Below are 26,578 nucleotides of genomic sequence, written 5' to 3'. Positions count from 1 at the left end.
TAGCATGCATGCTTGTTGTCTGCTTCCACTTGTCTTTGCACTAGGATGCTGTCGGAGTAAATGTGCAGTCATATTCGTTGTGTTCCCACTAGTGCTGTCAGCGTTAATCTGAAATGACGTTAACGCCACAACACGGCAAATCTCCGTTAACGAGCTACCGCGGATCGCCCCGTGCGTGGGGCTGGACGGCCAACAAGCTAACAAGCTAACACACTAGTTCCCACCCATGTAATTGAGCATTGCGTGGCACATCCAACATACTGTTTTACTTTAGTCCATGACGCGCTTACCTTCAGGGTCATACGTCACATGAAAACCAAAATAATTCCAAACGCCAGATCTGAATGAGGGTGGGGGAGGTTCAATTTGCCATGTTGCAACGAGCTTAGCTTCTGTCTTGCTAGCTTGCGCTGCGCTCAGTGGATCTGCGCTCGACAGTGCAGCCTAGGCGGATAAGTCGAACGCAGATCCACTGAGCGCTCAACACAGACAGCATCGTCAGAAGAAAAGTTGATAAAATAAATAAAAAATTTTGTATTGTTCGATACATATGCGTACCGAACCGAAAGCACTGTATCGAATGGTTCAATATCGAGTATCGTTGCACCCCTAATATTTATATGTAAAAATGGATACAGGATTTATTGATATGGTTTACATTATTCTAACTAAATATGATTTAGGGTCTAAAGTCCCGTTTTTTTGGCCAGGCCTTCTTTTCGAGGTTGGACTTCAGGTAAATATTGACAGGTTGTCCCATTCCTGTAGGTGAAACGTCACCAGCTACAGGTAGAGACATCCATCACCTTGTATTCTTGTGATAGCCTTTCCCCGCCCCATCGTGTGAACATGTGTAAATGATCCTCCTCAACACCCCACCTCCAGCAAAAATCGACCTTCAAAGACGGTAACATGCATCACAACAAAAACTAGAAGTTAACCAAGTCGAGCAAAGGCCAGAGAGCAACAGGCAGTGTCGTTAGGCCACTCCCACTCCCATCAAGGCCACCTGAATCACCAGAGTACAACCAGAAATACACAGAATGGTGACTGGTGCCCCCATGACCCCAGAAATAGCCCACAATATTATTAAAAAGTTAGTCATTCATAATTTCTGTGCATTGCTGCATGAGTGTTTTCACCAGAAAGTGGAGTGCAGCCAAACTATATTTGTTATGCACAGAGCATCCAGAAAGCATTCACAGCACTTCGCTTGTTTCACATTTTTATCTTAAAGCCTTTTTTCAAAATGGATTCAATTCACTTTTCACCTTAAAAACAAAAACCCCACCGGTTCAAGTCTGGCTCCTGGCAGGGCCACTCGGGACATGATAAGAAGCCACTGCTATCCTGGCTGTGTGCTTAGGGGGAAGATGAACCTTCGTCCCAGTCTGAGGTCAGTACAGAGTGCTCTGGAAAAGGTCATCAAGGACGTCTCTGTACATTGCTGAATTCATCTCCCTCCACCCTGACCAGTCTCCCTGTTCCTGCTGCTGAAGAACATCCCCACAGCATGATGCTGCCACCACCCGGCTTCACTGTAGGGACCGTATTGGTCAGGTGATAAGCAGTTCCTCGTTTCCTCCAGACATGACGCTTGGCGTTCAGGCAAAAGAGTTTAATATTTGTTTCATCAGACTGGAGAATTTAATTTCTCGTGATCTCAGAGTCCCCTCAGGTTCCTTTTGGCAAACTTCAGGCAGGCTGCCACATGCCTTTTACTAAGAAGTGACTTCTGTCTGGCCTCTGCGTATAAATGATCAGTGCTGCAAAACAGCCAGTCCTTCTGGACCGTTCTCTCTCCAAACAGCAATGCTCCAGTTTTTTTGAGTGCAACCATCTGGTTATAATTGCTAACTAAGGCCCTTCTACCTGATCCCTCAGATCATCTGGGGAGCTAGCTCCAAAGAGTGAGCTGGTGGTTCTAAGCTTCTTCCATTTACACATGGAGGCCACTGTGCTCACTGTGATCTTCAGTGCTGTGGAAATTCTCTACCCTTCCCCAGATAGGTGCATTGATCTATGGAAGGACCAATCAAGGCCTTCTGTGTCTTGAGGTAGGTCAGGCGGTCTATTAAACCCCAGCACTTGTTCTATTTCACTTTACCAATTTCTGCACCCTCAATTTTCCAATGGGGATATACAAATGATCCATTTTGTGATAAGGCATGACAAAATATGGGACAAGTGAAGTGGATAAATCTTCAGATATCTCTACATTAGTGAGTGTGGAACTGTGTGCAAGTGAAAGAAACAAAGAAAGGTAGTGACTAACTTCTTCAGACCAGCTATGAGGTACATGCTCCGAGGCAAAAGCAAGTAGACCTGGTCTGTGAGCACAGCATGGATGATCTTCTTTGCCACATAATCAGGATTCAGGATTGGTAGCAGTTTTGGCCACCTGATGAACACAAAAAAGAGACAAAAAAAAAAAAAAAAGCACTGAACTTAGCATTTGTCAAGTTCTCCATTTCAAGTTCTCCTGCGACAATCTGGGTGGGTAATCAGATATTTGGTTGAAGGTTACAGAGGGTAGATTTTTAAATGATTTGGAAAATTATTACACTTTATATAATTCATGTAATTAATGCACTACATCTGCTTACATGATGTGTATTATAACATTCATCACACCAAATATACAACATGTAATTCTAATTTTAAACAGACTATTGGAATCTGCACAAACAGGCCCCCTAAAAAGATTTTACCCTTCAATAATGCTACAAATGGCAGCTCTATGAATAGTTACACCGTACTAGCACCAGGTTTGCCCCCGTTTTGCTGTCAGAAATGCCTTAATGTTTGTGCCATAGATTAAACAAGGTGATGAAAACAGTACTTAGATTTTGGTGCACGTTGACATCATGGCCTCAGCTGCTGCCGATCTGTCGGCTGCACGTGCATAATGTGAACCTACCACATCCCAAAGCTGCTTCATTGGGATGTGGCAGCTGAAGGCCACTACAGTGAACTCATTGCCATGTTGAAGAAACAATATTGAGCTGACTGAGCTTTATGACATGATGCCTTATCTGGCTCGATGCACTGTGGTGATACAGGGATGGACACTGTGGCAACAATACTCAGTACCAACTGAACACTATTTAAACAGGACACACACACCGTAACATCTCCACAAGCATGAACTGACATTCTGACATTGCCATCCAAACATTACAGTAAGGGAGGAAATTTTACTGTAAGTCACAGTAACCTTGTTAATGTTGCCTATCAGCTCGTCACCCAGACAGCTGACACTCACTGGTTATTAATTTCTGGACCAGTCTCTGCCATCCTACTGATGCCTGGGTGGGATTAACCCCAGCAGATCAGCAGTTTGTGAAACACTAAGAAGCATGGTTTGACACCATGCTACATGCTACATGCTACATTCAAAGTCACTGAAGTCTCAGTTTGATGCCAGTCAGATCCTCAGTTTAAACTTCAGGCAGTCGTACTGACCATGTCTACTTGCCCAATTGCATTGTATGGTAGGCTGATCACATGTTTGTGTTGAGAGGCAATTGAACAGTGTACCTAATAAAGTGGCTGTAAGCGTGTGCCCAAAAAAAAGGAACCTCATGTTCAGTCGTGTCTGCTAACATGTGGCTTAGCACTTTCAGTGCTGCCAGTCCACTTCCATCACATAACCTGTGGTCTTCTGTTCCTGGTTAATAACCAATATGTTTGGTTAGTTGGTCAGCAGCTGCTGTTTTTGTGTGAAACTGGAAGTGTAACAGGACTTCTAGTCCTCATATGTGTCAGCAAGGTGGTTTGCGACTATGTGCTAGATGGCGTCTTGGGACACCTTTGCAGAATCTGCAACTTAGGTCATGTCAGCTGGGGTAGGCTCCTGTCTCTGTGGACCTGCTGCTTAGGCCTGTTAACAATAATCAGAGCCTCTGTCTACATTGGCCTTTTCTAGCCACTGGTAGCACTTCTTGATGTCAGCACGTCCTCGCCCAATGGTATCATGCAAGGGCTTGGTCCGACATCTTTATGCATCTTCAGCTGCTTAAGGCATTCTTGGAGCCACTCATCTGGTGAGGTGGTGATGGTTGGTGGGCTGGCGCATCTCTGATGATGGCTCTGACACTCAGTAATCCTAATCCTCCCCCTCCTGTTGCTCATAGAGTCACAGTGTGCTGGATTTCAGGTGGAGACCTCCATGCTTTAAGAGGAGTATGCACCTTGACAACAGTGGCATCTATCTCCGTTTGTAGCATGGAGGAATATTGGTGTGACACTAAGAAAAACTATTGTAATTCTATTTCGAGAAAAAAAAGTAAAAATATTCAGATTACGGTTATTTCGAGACAAACTGCCACAGCTACAAAATGCCTTGTATAGACAGTTAGTTTTACTAACTGATCAGCATACTTGTGATGCAACTGTTGGTAGCCTTGAATCTGTCCATGAACAACCATTTCATGCTGTATAAATCCATTCTTCCAAGTTTGTGTGGCCATAAGCAACTTTCTGCACCATCTTTTCAATGTCCTTGTACTTGACCCAAAAGAGAAATAACTTCATTCCTTGTTACTAAATGAGATTCTGAAGTACTACGTTATAAACTTATAGGGTACAGCAACTGCCGCAGTTTGTCTGGAAACAACCATAATCTCCACATTTTGACTTTTTTCTCAAAATACATTTGACTTAAATCTCAAAATTTCGACTTTTGCAACTTTTATCTCTGTTTTTTTGTAGATGATGTGCTTCTGTTGGTATCAGGTGGTGAACTCCATCCCACATCGGAGTGGTTAACAGCCAAGTATGAAGCAGAGTGAGTGAGAAGTCTGAGGCCATCATCCTCAGCTACATAAGGGTGCAGGGCCCACTCCGGGTCAGGGACCAGTTACTGAGGAGTTTAAATATCCCAGGGTCTTGTTCGTGAGTGAGAGGAGTGGGAGATCGACAGACTGATTCGTTCTGTGGCTGCAGTGATGCAGCACCTGACTAGTTCGATCAGTCAGTTGTGGTAAAAAAAGCACCAAATATAAAAGTGAAGCTCTCGATTTACGGGTCAATCTACGTCTCTACGTCTCCCCCCCCCCCCCCCCGTCCACTAAACTCACAGGCCGAACAAGGAGCTGATCAGAAATGCAGCCAAGAGGCCCATGGTGACTCTGGACGAGCTGCAGAGATCTACAGCTCAGGTGGGGGAATCTGTCCATAGGACAACTATTAGTCGTGCACTGCACAAAGTTGGCCTTTATGGAAGAGTGGCAAGAAGAAAGCCATTGTTAACAGAAAACCATAAGAAGTCCTGTTTGCAGTTTGCCACAAGCCATGTGGGGACACAGCAAACATGTGGAAGAAGCTGCTCTGGTCAGATGAGACCAAAATGCAAAACGCTGTGTGTGGCGGAAAACTAACACTGCACATGACTCTGAACACACCATCCCCACTGTCAGATATGGTGGTGGCAGCATCATGCTCTGGGGGGGCTTCTCTTCAGCAGGGACAGGGAAGCTGGTCAGAGTTGATGGGAAGATGGATGGAGCCAAATACAGGGCAATCTTGGAAGGAAACCTCTTGGAGTCTGCAAAAGACTTGAGACTGGGGCAGAGGTTCACCTTCCAGCAGGACAACGACCCTGAACATAAATGGTAAATGGCCTGTATTTATATAGCGCTTTACTAGTCCCTAAGGACCCCAAAGCACTTTACATATCCAGTCATCCACCCATTCACACACACATTCACACACTGGTGATGGCAAGCTACATTGTAGCCACAGCCACCCTGGGGCGCACTGACAGAGGCGAGGCTGCCGGACACTGGCGCCACCGGGCCCTCTGACCACCACCAGTAGGCAACGGGTGAAGTGTCTTGCCCAAGGACACAACGACCGAGACTGTCCGAGCCGGGGCTCGAACCGGCAACCTTCCGATTACAAGGCGAACTCCCAACTCTTGAGCCACAATCGCCCCATAACATAAAGCCAGGGCAACAATGGAAAGGTTTAAAACAAAACACATCCATGTGTTAGAATGGCCCAGTCAAAGTCCAGATCTAAATCCAATCAAGAGTCTGTGGCAAGATCTGAAAACTGCTGTTCACAAACGCTGTCCATCTAATCTGACTGAGCTGGAGCTGTTTCAAAGAAGAATGGGCAAAGATTTCAGTCTGTAGATGTGCAAAGCTGGTAGAGACAGACCCTAAAAGACTGGCAGCTGTAACTGCAGCAAAAGCTGGTTCTACAAAGTATTGACTCAGGGGGCTGAATAATTACGCACACCCCACTTTACAGTTATTTATTTGTAAAAAATGTTTGGAATCATGTCTGATTTTGGTTCCACTTCTCACGTGTGCACCACTTTGTGTTGGTCTTTCACCTGGAATTCCAATAAAACTGATTCATGTTTGTGGCTGTAATGTGACAAAATGTGGAAAAGTTCAAGGGGGCCGAATACTTTTGAAAACCACTGTACAGGTTCTTAATGACACCTGTGACATTTGAAACCATAAAAATGGAAACCATGTAGCATGACCTACTTAGTTTGACATCCATCGAACATTCCGGTGTTGATGAAGTACGGGCATACAATCGTAGTTTTGACACCATCTTTCCCAGTTGCTAGCAGCTCAAGACCCATAGACTCTGCAAACCCTACTGCAGCAAATTTACTGGCACAGTAGTCTGCAGAATGAAGGTATAAGACAAAGCATTACAAAGAGATGTTCCTTAAATAAGGTTACTTCACCAATACCAGAAAGTGTATTTGTTTAGTTAAAATGATCACGTATGGGAGTATGCACTTTTACACTGATGGCTTAATAAATAATTCAGTCCTTAATAAAAACAATAAATAGATTAAAGAATACGTCATGTTCTCAAGCTCCACGTGTCAAACAGGGGACTCATCCAACACATTCAACTTTAGAATTACTGAGATGCATCACATGTTTAGGGAAGAAAACACACCTGCCAATCCATTGACTCCTATTAGTCCAGCAGAGCTGGCAATGCTGACAAGGTGCCCATGATTGTTGGCAATCATAGCAGGAAGGAAGGCCTTGTAGGTCTGAGGGGAGAAAGAAAAGGGGGGGGAAAAAAGACCAAATCACCTGCTGTAACAGAAAAGGTCGTATTCATTCTTAAATTCTACTAAAGAATCAACTGGAGACGTTAATGCCAAATTAAATATCACAGTGTTGTCTAATCTGCTAGTAAAATCATGTGGAGACTTGTCCATGTCCTTTACTGACTGACCCAAAAGTGAGCCATGATGTTGACATCCATGGTCTTCTCAATCAGTGAATCAGGAGCATCCATGAACTTCTTTCCTGTCACAATGCCGGCGTTGTTCACTAAAATGCTGACATCACCCACCTCTCGCTTCACCTACATGAAGGAATGAAGAAAAACCATCACGTATGAATAAATATCATTTTGTAAAAAAGATACTCCAAAGTAAAATGTACAACAGCTGTAGGATATGCATGAGGAAAAGAGATTCTATGATTTCCCAAACAATCTGTGTTGTCTTGAAATTGATCTGTGATTTAGACGAAGAGCTGTTGTTGTTCTCTCAGCTGCCTCAGTGATGCACAGACATAACTCAAACATACAGCGGTGTGAAAAAGTGTTGTCTCGTCAGTCCACAGAGTATTTTCTTAAAAGTCTTGGAGATCATCCAGATGTTTCCTGGCAAAACTGAGACGAGCATTTATGTTCCTTTCGCTCAGCAGTGGGTTTTGTCTTGGAACTGCTCTGCAGGCCATTTTTGCCAAGTTTCTTTCTTATTGTGGAGTCATGAACAGTAGCCTTAACTGAGGCTAGTGAGGCCTGCAGTTGTTGTTCTGGGGTCTTTGGTGATCTCGGATGACTCCTCTCAGGAAAAGCCGGCCGACCAAAATTACCCTAAGAGAACAGCGAAGGTCCACTACAGTTTCATGCTTTTGCCATCTGTGGATGATGGCTCTCACTGTGGTCCACTGGAGTCCCACAGCTTTAGAAATGGCTTCATTACCTTTTCCAGATCTCAATTAGCTTCTCATTTCTTCCTCAATGTCCTTGAATCGTGCCATGTCGTCTTGTTTTTGAGGATCTTTTTGGTTCTATTCAAAGTGATTTCTTGATTGAGAACAGGTGTGGCAGTAATCAGGCCTGGATGTGGCTAAATTGGCATTGAACTCAGCGTTACAATGCTGTGATACACCACAATGAATTTGTTATAACGGGGGGTTTGTATACCAGTATATCAGTTTAAATCAGATTTAAATCAGATCAGGGTATATCAGTTTTTCCACATGGGGCCATGTAGGTATGGATTTTTCTTCCCTCTTAAAAGCCTTCCTGTTTGTGTGTCATGTAACTAATATTTGATCATCTAATATTTGAATTTCTTTGATGAGCTCAAACATGCAAGTGTGACAAACATACAAAAAACCTGAAATCAGGACGGGGCCAACAGTTTTTCACAGCGCTGCAGGCTCAGTCTACATAACATTTAGATTCACTTTTTAGTTAAATTTTAAATAGCACCAATTCACAATTCAGTTGGAGATCAAACACACACTACATTATGTTACACTGACTAGAAAATATTTCATTATGGTACACAAAATAAAAGCCTCCCAATAAAGTGATAAAACAAAGATCCTGTCAGCTTCCATCTTAGAGAAAACCTCTGACAACAAACTGAATCAAGAGAGAGTATGCAAAGAGAGAAACATGTTTGGATGGTTACAGTTACACTTAAAACGGCCCGTGGTGGCTCCTCAGCCGGAGCGGGCGTGGCCAAGGTAAAGCGATCCCACGCCTGTGACGTGGACAATGACACCACGAGTAGTAACGCCGCTAAGCAACACTACCGGGGAGTAGTGTGAGTGTCCGTTCATTTACAGCTTCCTACACTGTATATTCATTCTGTTTACATTTTTCAGTGTTAAATCTTCCTGTGAAACGCTGATCTAGACCCAAACAAGACAGAAGGCAGGAAGTGATGCTTGTACTCGATGGTTATTGCTGACTCATGTTTCTACACATGAAAGGACAAATCAATTATTTAACCGTACTGCTAATGTATACAGATGTGTACAAAAAGCAAAAGTCTTAATATAAAACATGAATTAATTAATTGCTGAGTCAGAGAAAGGTGCATTTTAGTCTTTGGATTATTTTTATTATTGTTTTGGGGTTTTTTGCCCTAAAGAATTATACCTAAAATATGCGGAGCTTCACTTTAACGATGAGGGAAAAGCTGCTGTAGGAGCCACTGTGATTAACACGACTGCTGTCATTGCCACTTTGCACCAGCATTTCAAATAAATGAAAAGTCAACAATGCAAAGGACGGCATTACTCAAGCTGTCTGCAGCTAATTTAAATTTTAGTGTATCAAATCAAATCAAATCAAATCACTTTTATTGTCACATCACATGTGCAGGCACACTGGCACAGCACATGCGAGTGAAATTCTTGTGTGCGAGCCCCACAAGCAACAGAGATGTGCAAACACAACAACACAAACGAGCAAAATACAAGAATGGCCAACCTGAAACTAATAAATATATGTACAATATATAATAGTGTATGCATTTCTGGATGTGTATACTAAATATTTTCCTACGTGTGTGTGTGTGTGTGTGTGTGTGTGTGTGTATACACATTTTTACAAATTAAATAGTAAAAAAATAAAATAAAATAATAATAATAATAATAAAATATATAAAATATACAGAGTTGAATATGTGCAAAACAAGTGGCATTTATATACAGTGTGGAGTGCATAATGTTGAAGTTCCAGTAGTGAAGCTGAGGTGTCTATGACGTGTTCAGCAGTCTGATGGCCTGATGGAAGAAGCTGTCTCTCAGTCTGCTGGTACGGGACCGGATGCTGCAGAACCTCCTTCCTGATGGAAGCAGTCTGAACAGTTTATGGCTGGGGTGACTGGAGTCCTTGATGATCCTCCCCGCTTTCCTCAGGCAGCGCTTCCTGTAGATGTCTTGGAGGGAGGGAAGCTCACCTCCAATTATCCGTTCAGAGCACCGCACTACTCGCTGGAGAGCTTTGCAGTTGTAGGCGGTGCTGTTGCCATACCAGGTGGTGATGCATCCAGTGAGGATGCTCTCAATGGCACAGCGATAGAAGGTCCTGAGGATGCGGGGGCTCATGCCGAATCTTTTCAGTCTCCTGAGAAAGAAGAGGCGCTGCTGCGCCTTCTTCACTGTTTTGTTTGTGTGTACTGACCACGTAAGATCCTCAGCCAGATGTACACCAAGGAACCGGAAGCTGCTCACTCTCTCCACAGCAGCGCCGTTGATGGTGATGGGGGTGTGTACTTCTCTGCACCTCCGGAAGTCCACTATCAACTCCTTTGTCTTTGCGACGTTGAGGGTGAGATGGTTGTCTTGACACCAGTGGGTCAGGGCGCTGACCTCCTCCCTGTAAGCCGTCTCATCACCGTTGGTGATAAGACCCACCACTGTAGTGTCGTCCGCAAACTTCACGATGATGTCGTAGGTGTAGAGTGAGTACAGGAGAGGGCTCAGTACACACCCCTGTGGAGCACCAGTGTTCAGTGTGATGGGGGATGAGGTGATGCTGCACAGTCTGACCACTTGGCGTCTGTCAGACAGGAAGCTAAGGATCCAGCTGCAGAGGGAGCTGCTCAGTCCTAGATCCTGCAGTTTCCTGTCCAGCTTCGAGGGAACGATGGTATTGAATGCTGAGCTGTAATCTACAAACAGCATTCTCACATACGTGTCTCTCTTCTCCAGGTGTGACAGGGCAGTGTGTAGTGTCAGGGCTATGGCATCATCAGTGGACCTGTTGTGGCGGTATGCGAACTGTAGAGGGTCCAGTGAGTCGGGTAGTGCAGAGCAGATGAAGTCCCTGACCAGCTTCTCGAAGCATTTGCTTACGATGGGGGTCAGGGCTACAGGTCGCCAGTCGTTCAATGAGGAGATGGTGGAGGATTTGGGTACAGGGACGATGGTGGCCATTTTGAAGCAGGCTGGGACTACAGACAGAGAGAGGGAAAGGTTGAAGATGTGCGTGAACACTCCAGCCAGCTGAGCCGCGCATGACCTGAGGACGCGGCCGGGAATCCCGTCCGGACCAGTAGCTTTGCGTGCGTTCACCTTCCTGAAGCACTTCCGCACATCCTCCTCAGACACAGTGTGCGCACTGACGTCATCCGCGGTGCGCACACTGTCCGGTCTCATGGTGTTCGCTGTGTCGAATCTAGCGTAGAATACGTTTAGATCCTCACATAGAGAGGCCGTGGTCTGCGGTGTGCTGGTTTTCCCTCTAAAGTCTGTGATCGTGTTTAGTCCCTGCCACATACTCCGAGGGTTGTCAAACTGTTGCTCCACCCTGTCCCTGTACTCACGTTTGGCTGCTTTGATCGTCTTCCGGAGTTGGTAATGTGCGTGTTTGTAGTCCGATGTGTTCGCGGAGGCAAAGGCGGTGTTCCGTGCCGCGCGAACATCTCCGTTAATCCAGGGTTTTTGATTTGGGAAGGATTTGACTGTTCTGGATGGGACGACATCTTCCACGCATTTCCTGATAAATCCACAGACTGAGTCTGTGTATTCATCAATGTCTCTGGCGGCCACGTGAAACATTTCCCAGTCCGCGTGATCAAAACAGTCCCGCAGCGCAGACTCCGATTGGTCCGTCCAACAGTGCACCGCCCTCCGGGTTGGAGCTTCCTGTTTCAGCTTCTGCCTGTAGGCGGGCAGGAGCAGGATGGAGCAGTGATCTGATTGGCCGAATGGGGCGCGGGGGAGGGCTTTGTACGCATCCCGGAAAGAGGTGTAACAGTGGTCGAGTTGCCGGTTTCCACGTGTGTTGAAAAGGATGTGTTGATGGAGTTTTGGTGAGACTTTCTTCAGGTTTCCCTTATTAAAGTCTCCGGCTGTGATAAACGCTGCCTCTGGGTGTGCGGTTTCCTCGCTGCTGATCGCGCTGTACAGTTCCCTGAGTGCACGGTCAGTGTCGGCTTGTGGGGGAATGTAAACAGCCGTAATAATCACTGCTGTAAATTCCCTCGGTAGCCAGAATGGCCGGCACTTAATCATCAGGTACTCCAGGTCCGGTGAGCAGAAGGATTTGACCGGGTGCACGTTCGCATAATCACACCAGCTGTTGTTGATCATGAAACACACACCACCGCCTCTGCTTTTCCCAGTAAGATCCTGTGACCTGTCCGCGCGGTGCACAGAGAACCCCGGCAGTTGTATTGCGGAGTCCGGTACTTTGTCCGATAGCCAGGTTTCTGTGAGGCAGATCACGCAGCAGTCCCGCATCTCTCGCTGGAATGAGATCCGTGCCCGAAGCTCGCACAGCTTGTTCTCCAGAGACTGCATATTAGCCAGTAATAAACTGGGTAACGGTGGTCTGTAAGTGCGCCGTCTCAGTCGAACCAGAACGCCAGATCTTCTCCCTCTGCGTCGGCGTTTGCGGCCTCCAGGGCCAGAGAACAAAGGCGTCTCAGGTGAGATGAATGGGGGGTCTGCAAACGGAGCGTGTTGCAAAACTTGAACTCCGGAAAGTTATAAGAAAGACCGTCTTTTATGTCCAGTAAGGTTTGTCGGTCGTACACAAGGAGACAAGTGCTGCTCGTGAAAAAATAAAGGAAAAGTAAAATTAAACACAGAAGAAAGCCTATGTGTGTGTGGCTGAGTGTGAGAGAGCGAGTTACTCATAAGTGCAAAAGCTCCATGTGCTGTTAAGTAGGAGAGAATTAACACATCATTAGCATTCAACGGGGTCTTAATGAGCAAACGTTTACGCAGCTCTGCCAACTCCTGCAGAAATTATGAACAACTTGTATGTCATAAATTTTTCATATGGTTTCTTATAATTGTGCAACCATAGCATCATTGTCACAAGCCAAAAAACTGAATTAAAGTGAATGGATCAGACAGTGTGATAACAAAGTAAGTAACATGTTGATCCAGTGGTTAGCACTGTTGCTGCACAGCAATTACGTCCTACAGTTAAAAGCACTGGCTTCCTGGGACTTTTCTGTGTAGCAGTCCAGGTACTCCAGCTTCACCCATCACAAATATATGGTTAGATTAGCTGCTGATTCTAAATTGTGACTATGACTCTTAATGGTCATTTCTCTGTTAGCCCTGCAACAAGTAGAAACCTGTTTAAGGTGCGCCCCATCTTTCACCCACTACAATAGGCTCCAGCCCCCCAATGAACCTGAATTAGACAATGAGGGAAACCACAGATTTCTCTGAAGACTTAAAATCATTTGAATACAAAAGTTAAAAGTTCTAAAACTACTTAGACTAATATAATGTATTTTTATTTTCAAGCCACTGAAAGTTTGGACGTTGTAATAAGCTCAGGTGGTTAACTTGTTGCACGTACACATCGATGTTAACTCAAGTCAAAAACGAAGTAGATGCCAGTTGCGCTACAGGCACGTCGGTCTAATGTTCACCCAGAAACTTTACCTGGTCAGCCACTCTGTAAACTTCATTCTTGTCACTGCAGTCACAAATATAGTAGTGGACTCGACTGGCTCCATTACTTTTAGCCAGTCTAGCAGTTTCCTTCATCCCTTCCTGGTTGATATCCCACAGCACCAGCACGGTGCTATAAGCTGCAAATTCCTGAGCCATGAGACGGCCGATTCCACTACCGGCTCCTGTAATGAGCACCACCTCACCAGCAATGTTCTTCTTTTTCTTTGGCACAAAGAAGTAGATGAAAGACTCCACATTGTACCAGATGGACAAAAGGAGTACTTTGATGGTTTCCAAGAAGAAATTCATAATGAATCTGGAAAGAAAGAAGAGAGACATCAATCAAAAACAAAACAAACGTTTCCTGGTATTATGAATAAGACTGGAAATCTTGATGAAATGATTTTCCTCCAATTTTTTATACAAGTAGCTTCAGTCAGATTACAGAAACCTTTGTGTTATTCCTATGACTCTTTTTAGTTTTGTCTTTAATGAATTTAAAAGAACTTCAAAGCAAGTTGTTTTGGGGCATTATAGAATTTTGTGAAAAATGAATTCAGGAATAATCATAATCAAAAGGTGCACCTCAAGGCTCTGTATTAGGACCGACACCATTTCAATAATAATTTAAGAAAAAGGCTGTACCGTGACAAAACGTGGAACAAGGGATATGCTGTTAATGCTTTCTGAATGCACCGTGTATCAGCATTGATACTGGCAACTTGCAGGCAGGACCATTTATAAGTGTAAATAAATAATGAGTACAATCAGCAAGCGCCCCTCATTTATCATACACTACCTCATTTGGAGTGCAAATCTGGTGAATGACAGAAATATTTGGATAATATTCTCTCCCCCGATCAGTCTGGTTTCAGAAAGCAACATAGCACTGTCACAGCTTCGATTAAAGTTTTAAATGACTTTGTGGAAGCTTTTACTGTGTGGCACTTTTTATAGATTTGTCAAAAGCATTTGACACAGTACATCATAAGCTGTTATGTCACAGACTTTTAGATATTGGCTTTCCAGACCAAGCTACTGACTGGTTTTCAAATTATCTTTCTGATCATAAGCAGAGTGTTCACGATGCAGTCCACGATTGTTCTTGTTATCCAAGTGTCACAAAAGGTGCACCTCAAGGCTCTGTATTAGGACCGACACCATTTCAATAATAATTTAAGAAAAAGGCTGTACCGTGACAAAACGTGGAACAAGGGATGTGCTGTTAATGCTTTCTGAATGCACCGTGTATCAGCATTGATACTGGCAACTTGCAGGCAGGACCATTTATAAGTGTAAATAAATAATGAGTACAATCAGCAAGCGCCCCTCATTTATCATACACTACCTCGTTTGGAGTGCAAATCTGACATGAGCTGCATCATAGTGCATATATAGCAGGAGAAAAGTTTTTTTGTCTTAAGTGGTGAAACAAGTTTATTTTACACAGTATTGAAGATTGAATAGCTCTCCCTCTCAGACATGCCTGTGTGTCTGTGCTTGTTCCATTGTGTGTGCTGAAGATGTGAACGCATAGCATTGCTATAACAATGACACTGTGATACGACAATCACATAAAAAGTAATACCATACCATATTATCAGCACAGCCCTAAATAATGATGTCAAACACAGCCAGGAGAAAGTATATGCACACTACCTGTTTTTTTGTTGCGGCCCGTCATCCAACTGGGCCTTACTCAGACTTTATCAGAACTCTTTGTTTTTAATCTGGTTTAATGCTCAGTTATTGTGGGTGATTTTAACATCCATGTAGATGCTGAAAATGACAGCCTCAACATGGCATTTAATCTGTTATTAGACTCAATTGGTTTCTCTCAAAATGTAAAAGAACCCACCCACCACTTTAATCACACTCTAGATCTTGTTTTAACATATGCAGAGAAACTGAACATTTAACAGTGTTTCCTGAAAACCCTCTCCTGTCTGATCATTTCCTGATAACATTTACATTTACAATCATTGATTACACAGCGGTGGAGAGTAGACTTTATCAAAATAGATGTCTTTCTGAAAGCACTGTAACTAAGTTTAAGAATATAATCCACCCACTGTTATCATCTTCAATGCCCTGTACCAACACAGAGCAGAGCAGCTATCTGAACGCTACCCCAACAGAGGTCGATTATCTTGTTAATAATTTTACCTCCTCACTACGTACGACTCTGGATACTGTAGCTCCTGTGAAAACTAAGGTCTCTAATCAGAAGTACCTGACTCTGTGGTATAATTCTCAAACACGTAGCCTAAAGCAGATGACTCGTAATCTGGAGAGGAAATGGCGTGTCACAGATTTAGAGGATCATCATTTAGCCTGGAGAAATAGTTTGCTGCTTTATAAGAAAGCCCTCCGCAAAGCCAGAACATCTTACTATTCATCACTGATTGAAGAAAATAAGAACAACCCCAGGTTTCTCTTCAGCTCTGTAGCCAGGCTGACAAAAAGTCAGAGCTCTTTTGAGCCAACAATCCCTTTAACGTTAACTAGTAATGACTTCATGAACTTCTTCACAAATAAAATTTTTATCATTAGAGAAAAAATTACCAATAATCATCCCACAGATGTAATATTATCTACAGCTACTCTTAGTACCATTGATGTTAAGTTAGACTCTTTTTCTCTAATTGATCTTTCTGAGTTAACTTCAATAATTACTTCCTCCAAACCATCAACGTGTCTTTTAGACCCCATTCCTACAAAACTGCTCAAAGAAGTCCTGCCATTAATTAATTCTTAGATCTTAAATATGATCAACCTATCTCTAATGATCGGCTATGTACCACAGGCCTTCAAGCTGGCTGTAGTTAAACCTTTACTCAAAAAGCATCTCTAGACCCAGCAGTCTTAGCTAATTATAGGCCAATCTCCAACCTTCCTTTATATCAAACATCCTTGAAAGAGTAGTTGTCAAACAGCTAACAGATCATCTGCAGAGGTTTATTTGAAGAGTTTCAGTCAGGTTTCAGAGCTCAGCACAGAAACAGCTTTAGTGAAGGTTACAAATGATCTTCTTATGGCCTCTGACAGTGGACTCATTTCTGGCATTCAGCCTAATCCTGGCCCACCTGAGTAGTTTTAAAAACATGCCTGGGTTACATATTTTACATGTTAATGCCTACCTGACAAGATAGATATGGTGTTCATCGTCCAAGAAAAGATGGTGTAGTAGCAATGTATGTTAAATGTAGTTTTTCAGTGCGAATGAGGCTTTCCAAATCTTTTTCTAAAATAATATTCTCTCCCCCGATCAGTCTGGTTTCAGAAAGCAACATAGCACTGTCACAGCTTCGATTAAAGTTTTAAATGACTTTGTGGAAGCTTTTACTGTGTGGCACTTTTTATAGATTTGTCAAAAGCATTTGACACAGTACATCATAAGCTGTTATGTCACAGACTTTTAGATATTGGCTTTCCAGACCAAGCTACTGACTGGTTTTCAAATTATCTTTCTGATCATAAGCAGAGTGTTCACGATGCAGTCCACGATTGTTCTTGTTATCCAAGTGTCACAAAAGGTGCACCTCAAGGCTCTGTATTAGGACCGACACTATTTGCAGTTTACATTAATAATTTGGAGCAGAATGCATCTGCTGCATCTCTACGCTGATGACACTGTTGTTTACTATCACACAAACTCAAATGCCCTGGATTTTGATCATCTACAGATTGCATTTATTATTCAGTCACATTTGTTCCATCTCAAACTCGTACTGAATGCTGGCAAAATGAAGCACATGTTGTCTGCAAACTAAAAGAAATACCTGCCTAATTGAATTTGTGTGGTTATAAACACCTAGCTATTTTAATACATGAATGTGTCTCAAGTCACATATTAAAAATTAATTTAAAAAAAAGCTCAGATTAAAAGTAGTGTTTTTGATTCATTTCTATAGAAGAACAACTTTGCTACCACGTTCTTACCTCACGTTGATTATGATGAGATTACTTATATGAACACTCCCGTGAGCTCTTTTACAGACACTGCTTGATCATGCAGCGCTATATTTCACCATTGTACTTTTTACTCTTTGGTTAACTGGCCTCCCCTGTCCACACACAGACTAATGCATTTGGCTTGTTCGGAGTCCCAGACACTTTCCTGCACCTCCCCAGATAACATCATCCACAACGACATCTGTGCCAAGAATGTGGAGCAGGTGGCCACGATCCTGGAGTCTCTGAGGCAGGCCAGACTCACGGCCAAACCAAGTGACGGAGGAAGGTGGAGTATCTGGGGTACCACAAACCAGCAGCCATGTTCTTCACAGTGATGAGAATAAGGCCATTAAAATAACTTTTTTCAGCGACTGGTAATCTAACCAATTACTTTTTCTATCATTACAACGCCGTAACCGTTACTAACAAGAAAATGCGGTGGGTGCGTTACTGTTTTTCAACACACAGATGCTTAAAGCCGTCTTCATCTTACTGTGAGCTAGGGAGGGTGAAACAATTGCACAAGTGCTGCTGATTGGCTGAGGAAGAGTAAAGTAGTCATGGTAAATCAACCAGAGGCAGGCATGGGCGGGTGCTGACATACAAACAGATATGTAGAGCGATGAGACAAAGTCATGGAGAGTCCAGATAATTCAAAGGTAGCAAACAGCTGAAGTGGAAGTGCAGAAATGATTTTTCTCTTAGAAGAGATAAAAGGCTAGTTCCCATTTACTTTAATAATAAACTCATTTTTACAACAAACAGCTGAAGATATATTTTAGTATGTTCAAGTATGTTTAGTAATTTATATTTTAGTAGAGTTCATTAAGAGGGGATCCAAGCTCTTTTACATATTTAAACTAGAGATGGACCGATCCGGTATTACATATCAGTATCGGTCCGATACTGACGTAAATTACTGGATCGGATATCGGAGAGAAATAAAAAATGTAATCCGATCCAATAAATATAAAAAAAAAAAAAAGCACCTCACAAAACTTGCAACACGGCGTAACTCAGCTCATAACCGTAGCACGTCGCAGCAGTGTGGTCACGTGATAGAGCAGCTGTGTGTATTTGCAGCCTCGCTACCAAACCAACATTTCATCTCTGAGGAAGTTTTCCCAGAGAGAAGTAAAGCAAGTGTGTAAGTTCATCTCTGAATGTTTGTAAAGCATTCCAGCGTTAAGTTTAACAACCTATGGAGTGACTGCCTCTTCTCTCTCCTGCTGCCACTTCAATCGTGACACTGATCAATGATCAGCTGATCGGCTTTTCTGTGGCGAGTCCGTCTCTCTTTGTTTTTGGCCCACTTTGCAGCAGAAAGAGGAAACCAGCGGCTGAACAACAGCAGCACGTTTAAGCTTGATAAGCTGTTGTTATAATGTATTTAATATTACTTTCTACACCAGGATCTTTTTCTACAGCTGACGGCTGGTAACTGTGCAGGGGCGGATCTAGCAAAGTTTAGCCAGGGGGGCCGATAGGGCATGAACAGGGAAAAGGGGGCACAAAGACATACTTTTCTTTCTTATTCTCATTTAAAATGTCGAGCTTTTAATAAATAATTATCTGAATCTTACACCCAAAGTTTTAATCTGATGTAAAATGTATAGAAGTCCATTACTGTATATAGTAACTATTAAGTCTAATATACCCTAGTAAGCTATAGTACTTTTTCCTTTGGAAAGATACCATCTGTGCAGTCTGCAGTTCTGTTAAAGAAAGATGTTGAATCTATTTAATTATTCTTGAAAAATAATTTATTTCTGTGCATTTTTTTTCACACTGCATCAAATTAAAGTTGATTATGTCGATTAAGCGTCATGAGGTGGAGCGTGGTTCCCCCCTTTTTTTTGCTGGGAGTTTGCAACCCTATTAGTTAGGTTGCTTAATATTTCTGCTAAGTACTCTTTAATGCCAGAATAGGGAGGATGGAGCAGGTTTAAGTTTATTAGATTGATCAGTTTTGCTGAACTATGAAATATTTTGGGTGCAGTGTATTTTTTACATACAGGTTTAACAGAATAGCTTTAGTGTTGTTGTTTATTTAAACTTGAGTATGAACTTATCAAAATGCAGCAAGATATTAAAAAAACAGTCTTATTGATTAAAAAACACTATATCGGATTCATATTGACAGATTCAAGATGGCGGCGCGCACGGGTGCAGCGGCTCTTAGCTCTCCAGTTTGGTGCTCGTTTTTACTTCTTTGAACTATTACCGTCAGGCCGACGGTACAGGTCACATAAAACCAGGACAAACAGATTCAGGGATAGCTTCTTTCCCAGAGCTATCACTGTAGTAAATAAGCACAAAAACAATTGAACCTATTCCATACAGTCACTGTCATTATATTATGCTGCTACTCATACTGTCATTATATTAATGCTGCTATCCTGTATATATTGTACATACTATTGTTTGAGTACTTACGATTGTTTTTTTTGTACTTTTTATATTTTACATTTATATTTATTATTGAAACTTGCACCAAGGGAGTGGCACTCCAATTTCGTTGTACTCTGTACAATGACAATAAAGGCTATTCTATTCTATATTGGTATCGGCAGATATCCAAATTTATGATATCGGTATCGGACATAAAAAAAAGTGGTATCGTGCCATCTCTAATTTAAACATTTTCTAAAGTAATGCAATAGTTACCTTTCCTGGTAATTAGTTACGTTTACAATATTGTAACTCCATTACTACTTAAAAAAAGTAACTGCGCATGCGTGTTTTACCCATATTCTATCGCAATATTTCATTTTCCTATCGCTGCCCAACATTACACCGGTATTATCGTGACCGTGATTATCGGTATAGCCCAGCCCTAATTGTAATGCGTTTCCTATCTTAGTTTCCTACAGTCAAATGTATGGCTATCTGTTTAAAATCTAGAGGCTGGCTGCAAATGGGCCATGCAACATGATAAAGAGCCAAACACACCTGCAACAAGAAGGGCTGAAGAATCAATGAGCTGCAATGGCCCAGTCAAAGTCCAGACCTCGACTGAAATGTTGTAGTGGACCAGAGCAAGAGCTGTACATGAACAACTGGCTGCAAAGCTCAACGTAAAGCAACGCTGTTTAAAAACTGACAATGATGCCAGACTGACAGCCATTCATTACTTCAATGTGTTGCTGCTAAGGACAGCTAACAGCTGTCGAATCAACCACCGTGTTAAATAATGACATTGTATAATACAACATGTGCTGCTCATCAGAGGTTGCATTACTTTACTTTCAGAAGCTGGCAGGGACCCGATTTTATTTCTATAATGAGTAAGTGAGAAAAACCTGAGAACTCAATGTGTGTACTTTTCTATGTGTGTGTACTTTTTTTTAAATATATGCCACAAGACTGAAATCACCCTTCGCAAAAACCTCCTTATACGTGAGACAGAATTTGCAGACAGCACCAAACCGCAAGGCAACAACCACTTCCTCTTTGAACGGTCAAAACCTCAAAACTCTGAAAACTGTTGTCCCGATTGGACAAAGGTTAGAAAGTAGGTTTCGTGTCAAAGGTAATCAGGACACCTTTTGCTTTTTAAAACGACTGCAGGCTTTTCTGGGACAATTAAAACTCGAGTTGTTGATTGTCAAACATCCGGGTAAGTAATTTTCTGGTGATGAAGTTTTGTATGATTCACTAAAAGTAACCAGTTCTAGGAATTTAGACAAAAACGTACTCAAAAATCAAAACTTGTATCTTGTTGTGAAGCATCACTGGCAGTTTAACACCAGCTTGAACACGCTGCCGTGTTACAGCCGTTTGCAAAAGGCAAGCATATCATGAAACACTTTGATGCTTTCAGCTGAAATTAACTTTCATTAACTCACCAAAAACCCAGAGTCCCGTTCAGGCGGTTTGACAGTGAACCCGTTCCCTCGCCTTGTTGTCACACACCGCATCAGTTTGAGTCAACCTTTGCTCTCCACATAGGCTAACGTTATCAAACTGATAACGGAAACTAATAAAGAGTATCTGTAGAGTTCGCAGAGAAAGGAAACGTACCGTGCTCTTTATTTGGTGGGACAACACCGCGTCTCCAACACAAGCCGTTCAATATTGTGTCACAGCAGTTTGTGTAGCCTGCGGGCGAAGAAGCACGATGTCACATCAAACAGAACCAACACGGATATGCGGGGTGTGTCTGTGCCTGTTTTCTGCCCAGATGCATCATGGGACTTGGAGTACGTGTGCTTACTGTTACGCATACAGCGTGTAATTAGCCACATGCTACATGTTTAAAGCGCTTCCATGCCTTTAAGCATGTAGACACTGTCAAACCTAACCTTTTCAAACTAGGCATAAAAATGAGAAAGTAGTGTGACTTAAATGACTTTAATCACGCCATGCTGTGGTACTACAGGGCTGAAGGTTTCAGAAGCTGCGTATCTGCTGGGATTTAAGCATAAAACCAGGTTACATAGAGTGATCTGTTACAGAGAAAATATCAATTGTTCTATTTAAAAATGGTTCAAGAGGTGACTGTTGAGCTCAAAGGAAGGCAACAGCCTAATTCTAATATTCAGTCGTTACACCTGAAGTATATAGAAGTGTGTGTGTGTGTGTGTTTACTTACTTTACCTGCTGTTAAACACTAAACAGCAGGTAAAGTAAGTATTGAACACATCACCAGTTATCATCAATGATCCAAGAAATGCTGTCACATAGTGCAAATCCATATCAGCTGGTTCAGTCCCAACTGATAAAGCCTGTAAAATGATGTCTCATTACCAAGGTGTCACACAAATATCTCATGGGTAAAACCAAAGAGCTTCTGCAACACACTTGTGGCCGTATTGTTGCAAAAAGTACCAATGGCACTGGTTATAGAAGAATTTCTAAACTAATAATTATTTTAATTATTTTATTATAATTATTATTTTACCATAAATCGGGTCACAGCCAGGTGTTCCCTGCAAGATTACAAGCAGAACAGTGAAAAGAAATATCAGAATAGTTGTACAAGAGCCAAGGACCACATGTGGAGAGCTACAGAAAGACCTGGGATCAGCAGGTACAGCTGTTTCAATGCAATCAACCGCCATAGCTTCTTGTATGCACGCCTACCATGCAAGAAAATAACCATGTGGAAGCATGCTCAAAGTTTGCAGAACAACATTTTGACAACCCTGGAAAATAAAGGAGAATATATTCTGGTCGGATGAATTCCTTTTCAATCTCAACAAAGTTGAACTTTTTGGAAGCTGTGATACACTTTTGAAGGTCAAAAGCATATCACTGTTAAACACCAACAGCGGCATTTGGAGGTGGTGAACATCATGATGCGGTGCTGTTTTTCAGCATACAGTATTGGTACGCCTCACATAACTGAAGGCAGGATAAATGGAAACATTTACAGGGACATTCTTGATGAAAATATGCTCCCATCTACCAGGATGATGAAGATGACACGAGTGTGGATTGTTCAGCAAGACAGTGATCCCAAATACACAGCCAGGTGTTGGTGGAATTGAACTCAGGACCTTCTTGCTCTAAGGCAATAGTGTGCCACCATGCTGCCCACCTTCAATATGTATATTTAACAAATATTTAGGACAGCTTTCTTCCATTTGCACAATATCTCTAAATTTAAATTCATCCCTCTGATGATCTCTCCTCCTCACTCAGCATCACTCTGATTAGGTGGATGTTGAAAAACTAGTTCATGCATTTATTACTTCCAGGCTGGACGACTGTAATTCATTATTATCAGGAAGTCCTAAAAACTCCCTGAAAAGCCTTCAGCTAATCCAAAATGCTGCAGCAAGAGTCCTGACAGGGACTAGAAAGAGAGAGCAGATTTCTCCTGTTTTGGCTTCCTGTTAAATCCAGGATTCAAAATCCTGCTCCTCACATACAAGGTCTTAAATAATCAGGCCCCATCATGGGGGCTTTCCATGATGCACTGAGTGTTTTCCACTCACTATTTGTTTTGCACAACTCTCTCCACTTCAGTATTGGTTATTATTAATCTTTTGCTCTCTTCCACAACGTGTCTTTATCCCTTTTTTTCCCTGAGCCTGGCTGTGCTGGAAGCTTCTTTCTGTTAACATAGTGTTTTTACTTCCCCTTGTCATCAAAGTGCTTCAAAGGGGGGTTGTATTGTTTGCTGATTGTTGTCATGTCATGAATATATTGATTGTTGGGGTATTCTCTGTTTGCTTTGTGTTATTCTAGGATCTTTACCTTACAATATAAAGCCCTTGAGGCAACGGTTGTTGTGATTTGGTGCTAACTGAATAAAATTAAAAAGAAACTAAATATTTTTTGGATGTTTGTTTTTCTGCTAAAAACTATTTTTTATCTTTATTATTATGGTAGCTGCTCTGTTGGAAGTGTGTCAGCAGTAATATCCCCAGCGCATAGCCTCAGCCACTAAAAACACGCTGACGGGATGATGTCGTTTTTGCAGTCAGTATCTATGGGAACCGACACAAATCCAAAGTTCAGTTATCCAAATGTTGTATATCCTTCTCCCAGCAGGAGAGAAAAACTCATCATGAAGCTGAGGATATTTTGTTTGTTTGTTTTTGTTTGTTTAGGAAAGTTAGAAAAACAAAGTGTGAAAAAAAGAACAATTGCATAACTGTGGGGATTGAAGAAAAGGGGATTTGGACCCTCGGACAAGGAGTGATCCCAGAAGAGCCCATGTGGGAACTGGATAGGTCAATACATTTTGGGGGATGTAAATAGTTTTAAATTAATTTGTCATACAGGGAGTGCAGAATTATTAGGCAAATGAGTATTTTGTCCACATCATCCTCTTCATGCCTGTTGTCTTACTCCAAGCTGTATAAGCTCGAAAGCCTACTACCAATTAAGCATATTAGGTGATGTGCATCTCTGTAATGAGAAGGGGTGTGGTCTAATGACATCAACACCCTATATCAGGTGTGCATAATTATTAGGCAACGTCCTTTCCTTTGGCAAAATGGGTCAAAAGAAGGACTTGACAGGCTCAGAAAAGTCAAAAATAGTGAGATATCTTGCAGAGGGATGCAGCAGTCTCAAAATTGCAAGCTTCTGAAGCGTGATCATCGAACAATCAAGCGTTTCATTCAAAATAGTCAACAGGATCGCAAGAAGCGTGTGGAAAAACCAAGGCGCCAAATAACTGCCCATGAACTGAGAAAAGTCAAGCGTGCAGCTGCCAAGATGCCACTTGCCACCAGTTTGGCCATATTTCAGAGCTGCAACATCACTGGAGTGCCCAAAAGCACAAGGTGTGCAATACTCAGAGACATGGCCAAGGTAAGAAAGGCTGAAAGACGACCACCACTGAACAAGACACACAAGCTGAAACGTCAAGACTGGGCCAAGAAATATCCCAAGACTGGTTTTTCTAAGGTTTTATGGACTGATGAAATGAGAGTGAGTCTTGATGGACCAGATGGATGGGCCCGTGGCTGGATTGGTAAAGGGCAGAGAGCTCCAGTCCCACTCAGACGCCAGCAAGGTGGAGGTGGAGTACTGGTTTGGGCTGGTATCATCAAAGATGAGCTTGTGGGGCCTTTTCGGGTTGAGGATGGAGTCAAGCTCAACTCCCAGTCCTACTGCCAGTTCCTGGAAGACACCTTCTTCAAGCAGTGGTACAGGAAGAAGTCTGCATCCTTCAAGAAAAACATGATTTTCATGCAGGACAATGCTCCATCACACGCGTCCAAGTACTCCACAGCGTGGCTGCAAGAAAGGGTATAAAAGAAGAAAAACTAATGACATGGCCTCCTTGTTCACCTGATCTGAACCCCATTGAGAACCTGTGGTCCATCATCAAATGTGAGATTTACAAGGAGGGAAAACAGTACACCTCTCTGAACAGTGTCTGGGAGGCTGTGGTTGCTGCTGCACGCAATGTTGATGGTGAACAGATCAAAACACTGACAGGATCCATGGATGGCAGGCTTTTGAGTGTCCTTGCAAAGAAAGGTGGCTATATTGGTCGCTGATTTGTTTTTGTTTTGTTTTTGAATGTCAGAAATGTATATTTGTGAATGTGGAGATGTTATATTGGTGTCACTGGTAAAAAGAAATAATTGAAATGGGTATATATTTGTTTTTTGTTAAGTTGCCTAATAATTATGCACAGTAATAGTCACCTGCACACACAGATATCCCCCTAAAATAGCTAAAACTAAAAACAAACTAAAAACTACTTCCAAAAACATTCAGCTTTGATATTAATGAGTTTTTTGGGTTCATTGAGAACATGGTTGTTGTTCAATAATAACATTATTCCTCAAAAATACAACTTGCCTAATAATTCTGCACTCCCTGTATGTCACATGTCAGAGTCCTCTCAATATTACACATAAAATTAAAGCAAATACCAAGTTCACACAGAAGAATTAGTGACCAGCAGCAGCTCTCATTCGAACGCAGCAGATTTGGAAAGACCCAGAAAGTCAAACAATACATGGAGCCCAGTTTACAAAAAGAGGGGAAAAGTCAAGAAGATGCATCACCCGACCTCATTCTAGTTAGAAGAAAACGAGGAACCGTCAGGAATGCACGGGAACGTTGTCCCTGTGGCAGACTGGCTACTGTTTAGATGGAGGTTGTTTCAAAAGGACCATGTTGGAGATCTGAGCAAGCAGAACTCTATAGAAATTGGAATTAAGCCAGGATAAGATTTCCTTCTAGGAGGAAGATTAAAGATCCTTGGTCAACAGGTGGATGAAGAATGAAAACACTCAAATCTATTCAGTCTTTCAGAGCCATCGAGTCAGATTGAGAAGGGGTGTGAGATTTGATTATTTTGGTTTTTTTAAAAACACTTCAGAAAAGAAGTAATCAAGGTTTTAAAAGACCAGACAAGCGAAAAGCGAATATCTCTGGATCAGATGGTTTAGACGCTTACATGTTTATGCATTAAGAAAGAAAAAGCTTGGAAGAGAGGCTCTGAAGAACTCTGTCATTGTTATGAAGGGGGAAATGAACCTTAGCATTAATGGTACTGAAGGAATTTACTGTCCTGCTATCTTCAAACAGGGGATATCCAGCCTCCACAGCTGATGTGAGTGAGGAACATCTGCTCTATGACGATGACGACGTCCCTGACATCTGTTTCCCATAAAAGGGAGTTCACAGTGATTACCTGAGTAGGAAACTGTAAAGAAACACTCAGAGAATATATCATTTAATAAAATGATTTATACTGTGTC

General features: G+C 42.3%; 1 protein-coding gene across 2 annotated transcripts in view; it reads right to left on the bottom strand.

Moving 5' to 3' along the window:
* LOC146614212 (epidermal retinol dehydrogenase 2-like) overlaps positions 1 to 21,532 on the bottom strand; it is a 35,517-nt gene extending 13,985 nt beyond the window's left edge. The window contains exons 1-6 of one of the 2 annotated variants that reach the window (XM_085377302.1): positions 21,423 to 21,532; positions 13,431 to 13,758; positions 7,222 to 7,353; positions 6,934 to 7,033; positions 6,504 to 6,648; positions 2,276 to 2,401 (exon numbers count right to left, since the gene is read on the bottom strand). In XM_085377302.1, coding sequence (XP_085233428.1) covers positions 2,276 to 2,401; positions 6,504 to 6,648; positions 6,934 to 7,033; positions 7,222 to 7,353; positions 13,431 to 13,751 — 824 coding nt within the window. In that variant the 5' untranslated portion in view covers positions 13,752 to 13,758; positions 21,423 to 21,532. Of the gene's footprint in view, positions 1 to 2,275; positions 2,402 to 6,503; positions 6,649 to 6,933; positions 7,034 to 7,221; positions 7,354 to 13,430; positions 13,759 to 21,247; positions 21,397 to 21,422 lie in introns of those variants that run through there. The other variant, XM_085377303.1, reaches the window with a different exon arrangement.
* Positions 21,533 to 26,578: the final 5,046 nt, after the last annotated feature.

Source organism: Diplotaxodon limnothrissa, linkage group LG18 (assembly GCF_057381915.1).
Source record: "Diplotaxodon limnothrissa isolate DT_005_m linkage group LG18, D_limnothrissa_male_GT1.1, whole genome shotgun sequence".
Lineage (NCBI taxonomy): Eukaryota > Metazoa > Chordata > Actinopteri > Cichliformes > Cichlidae > Diplotaxodon > Diplotaxodon limnothrissa.
Note: the sequence above shows the minus strand (reverse complement) of the source record. Positions and strands in the feature narration are given on the sequence as shown.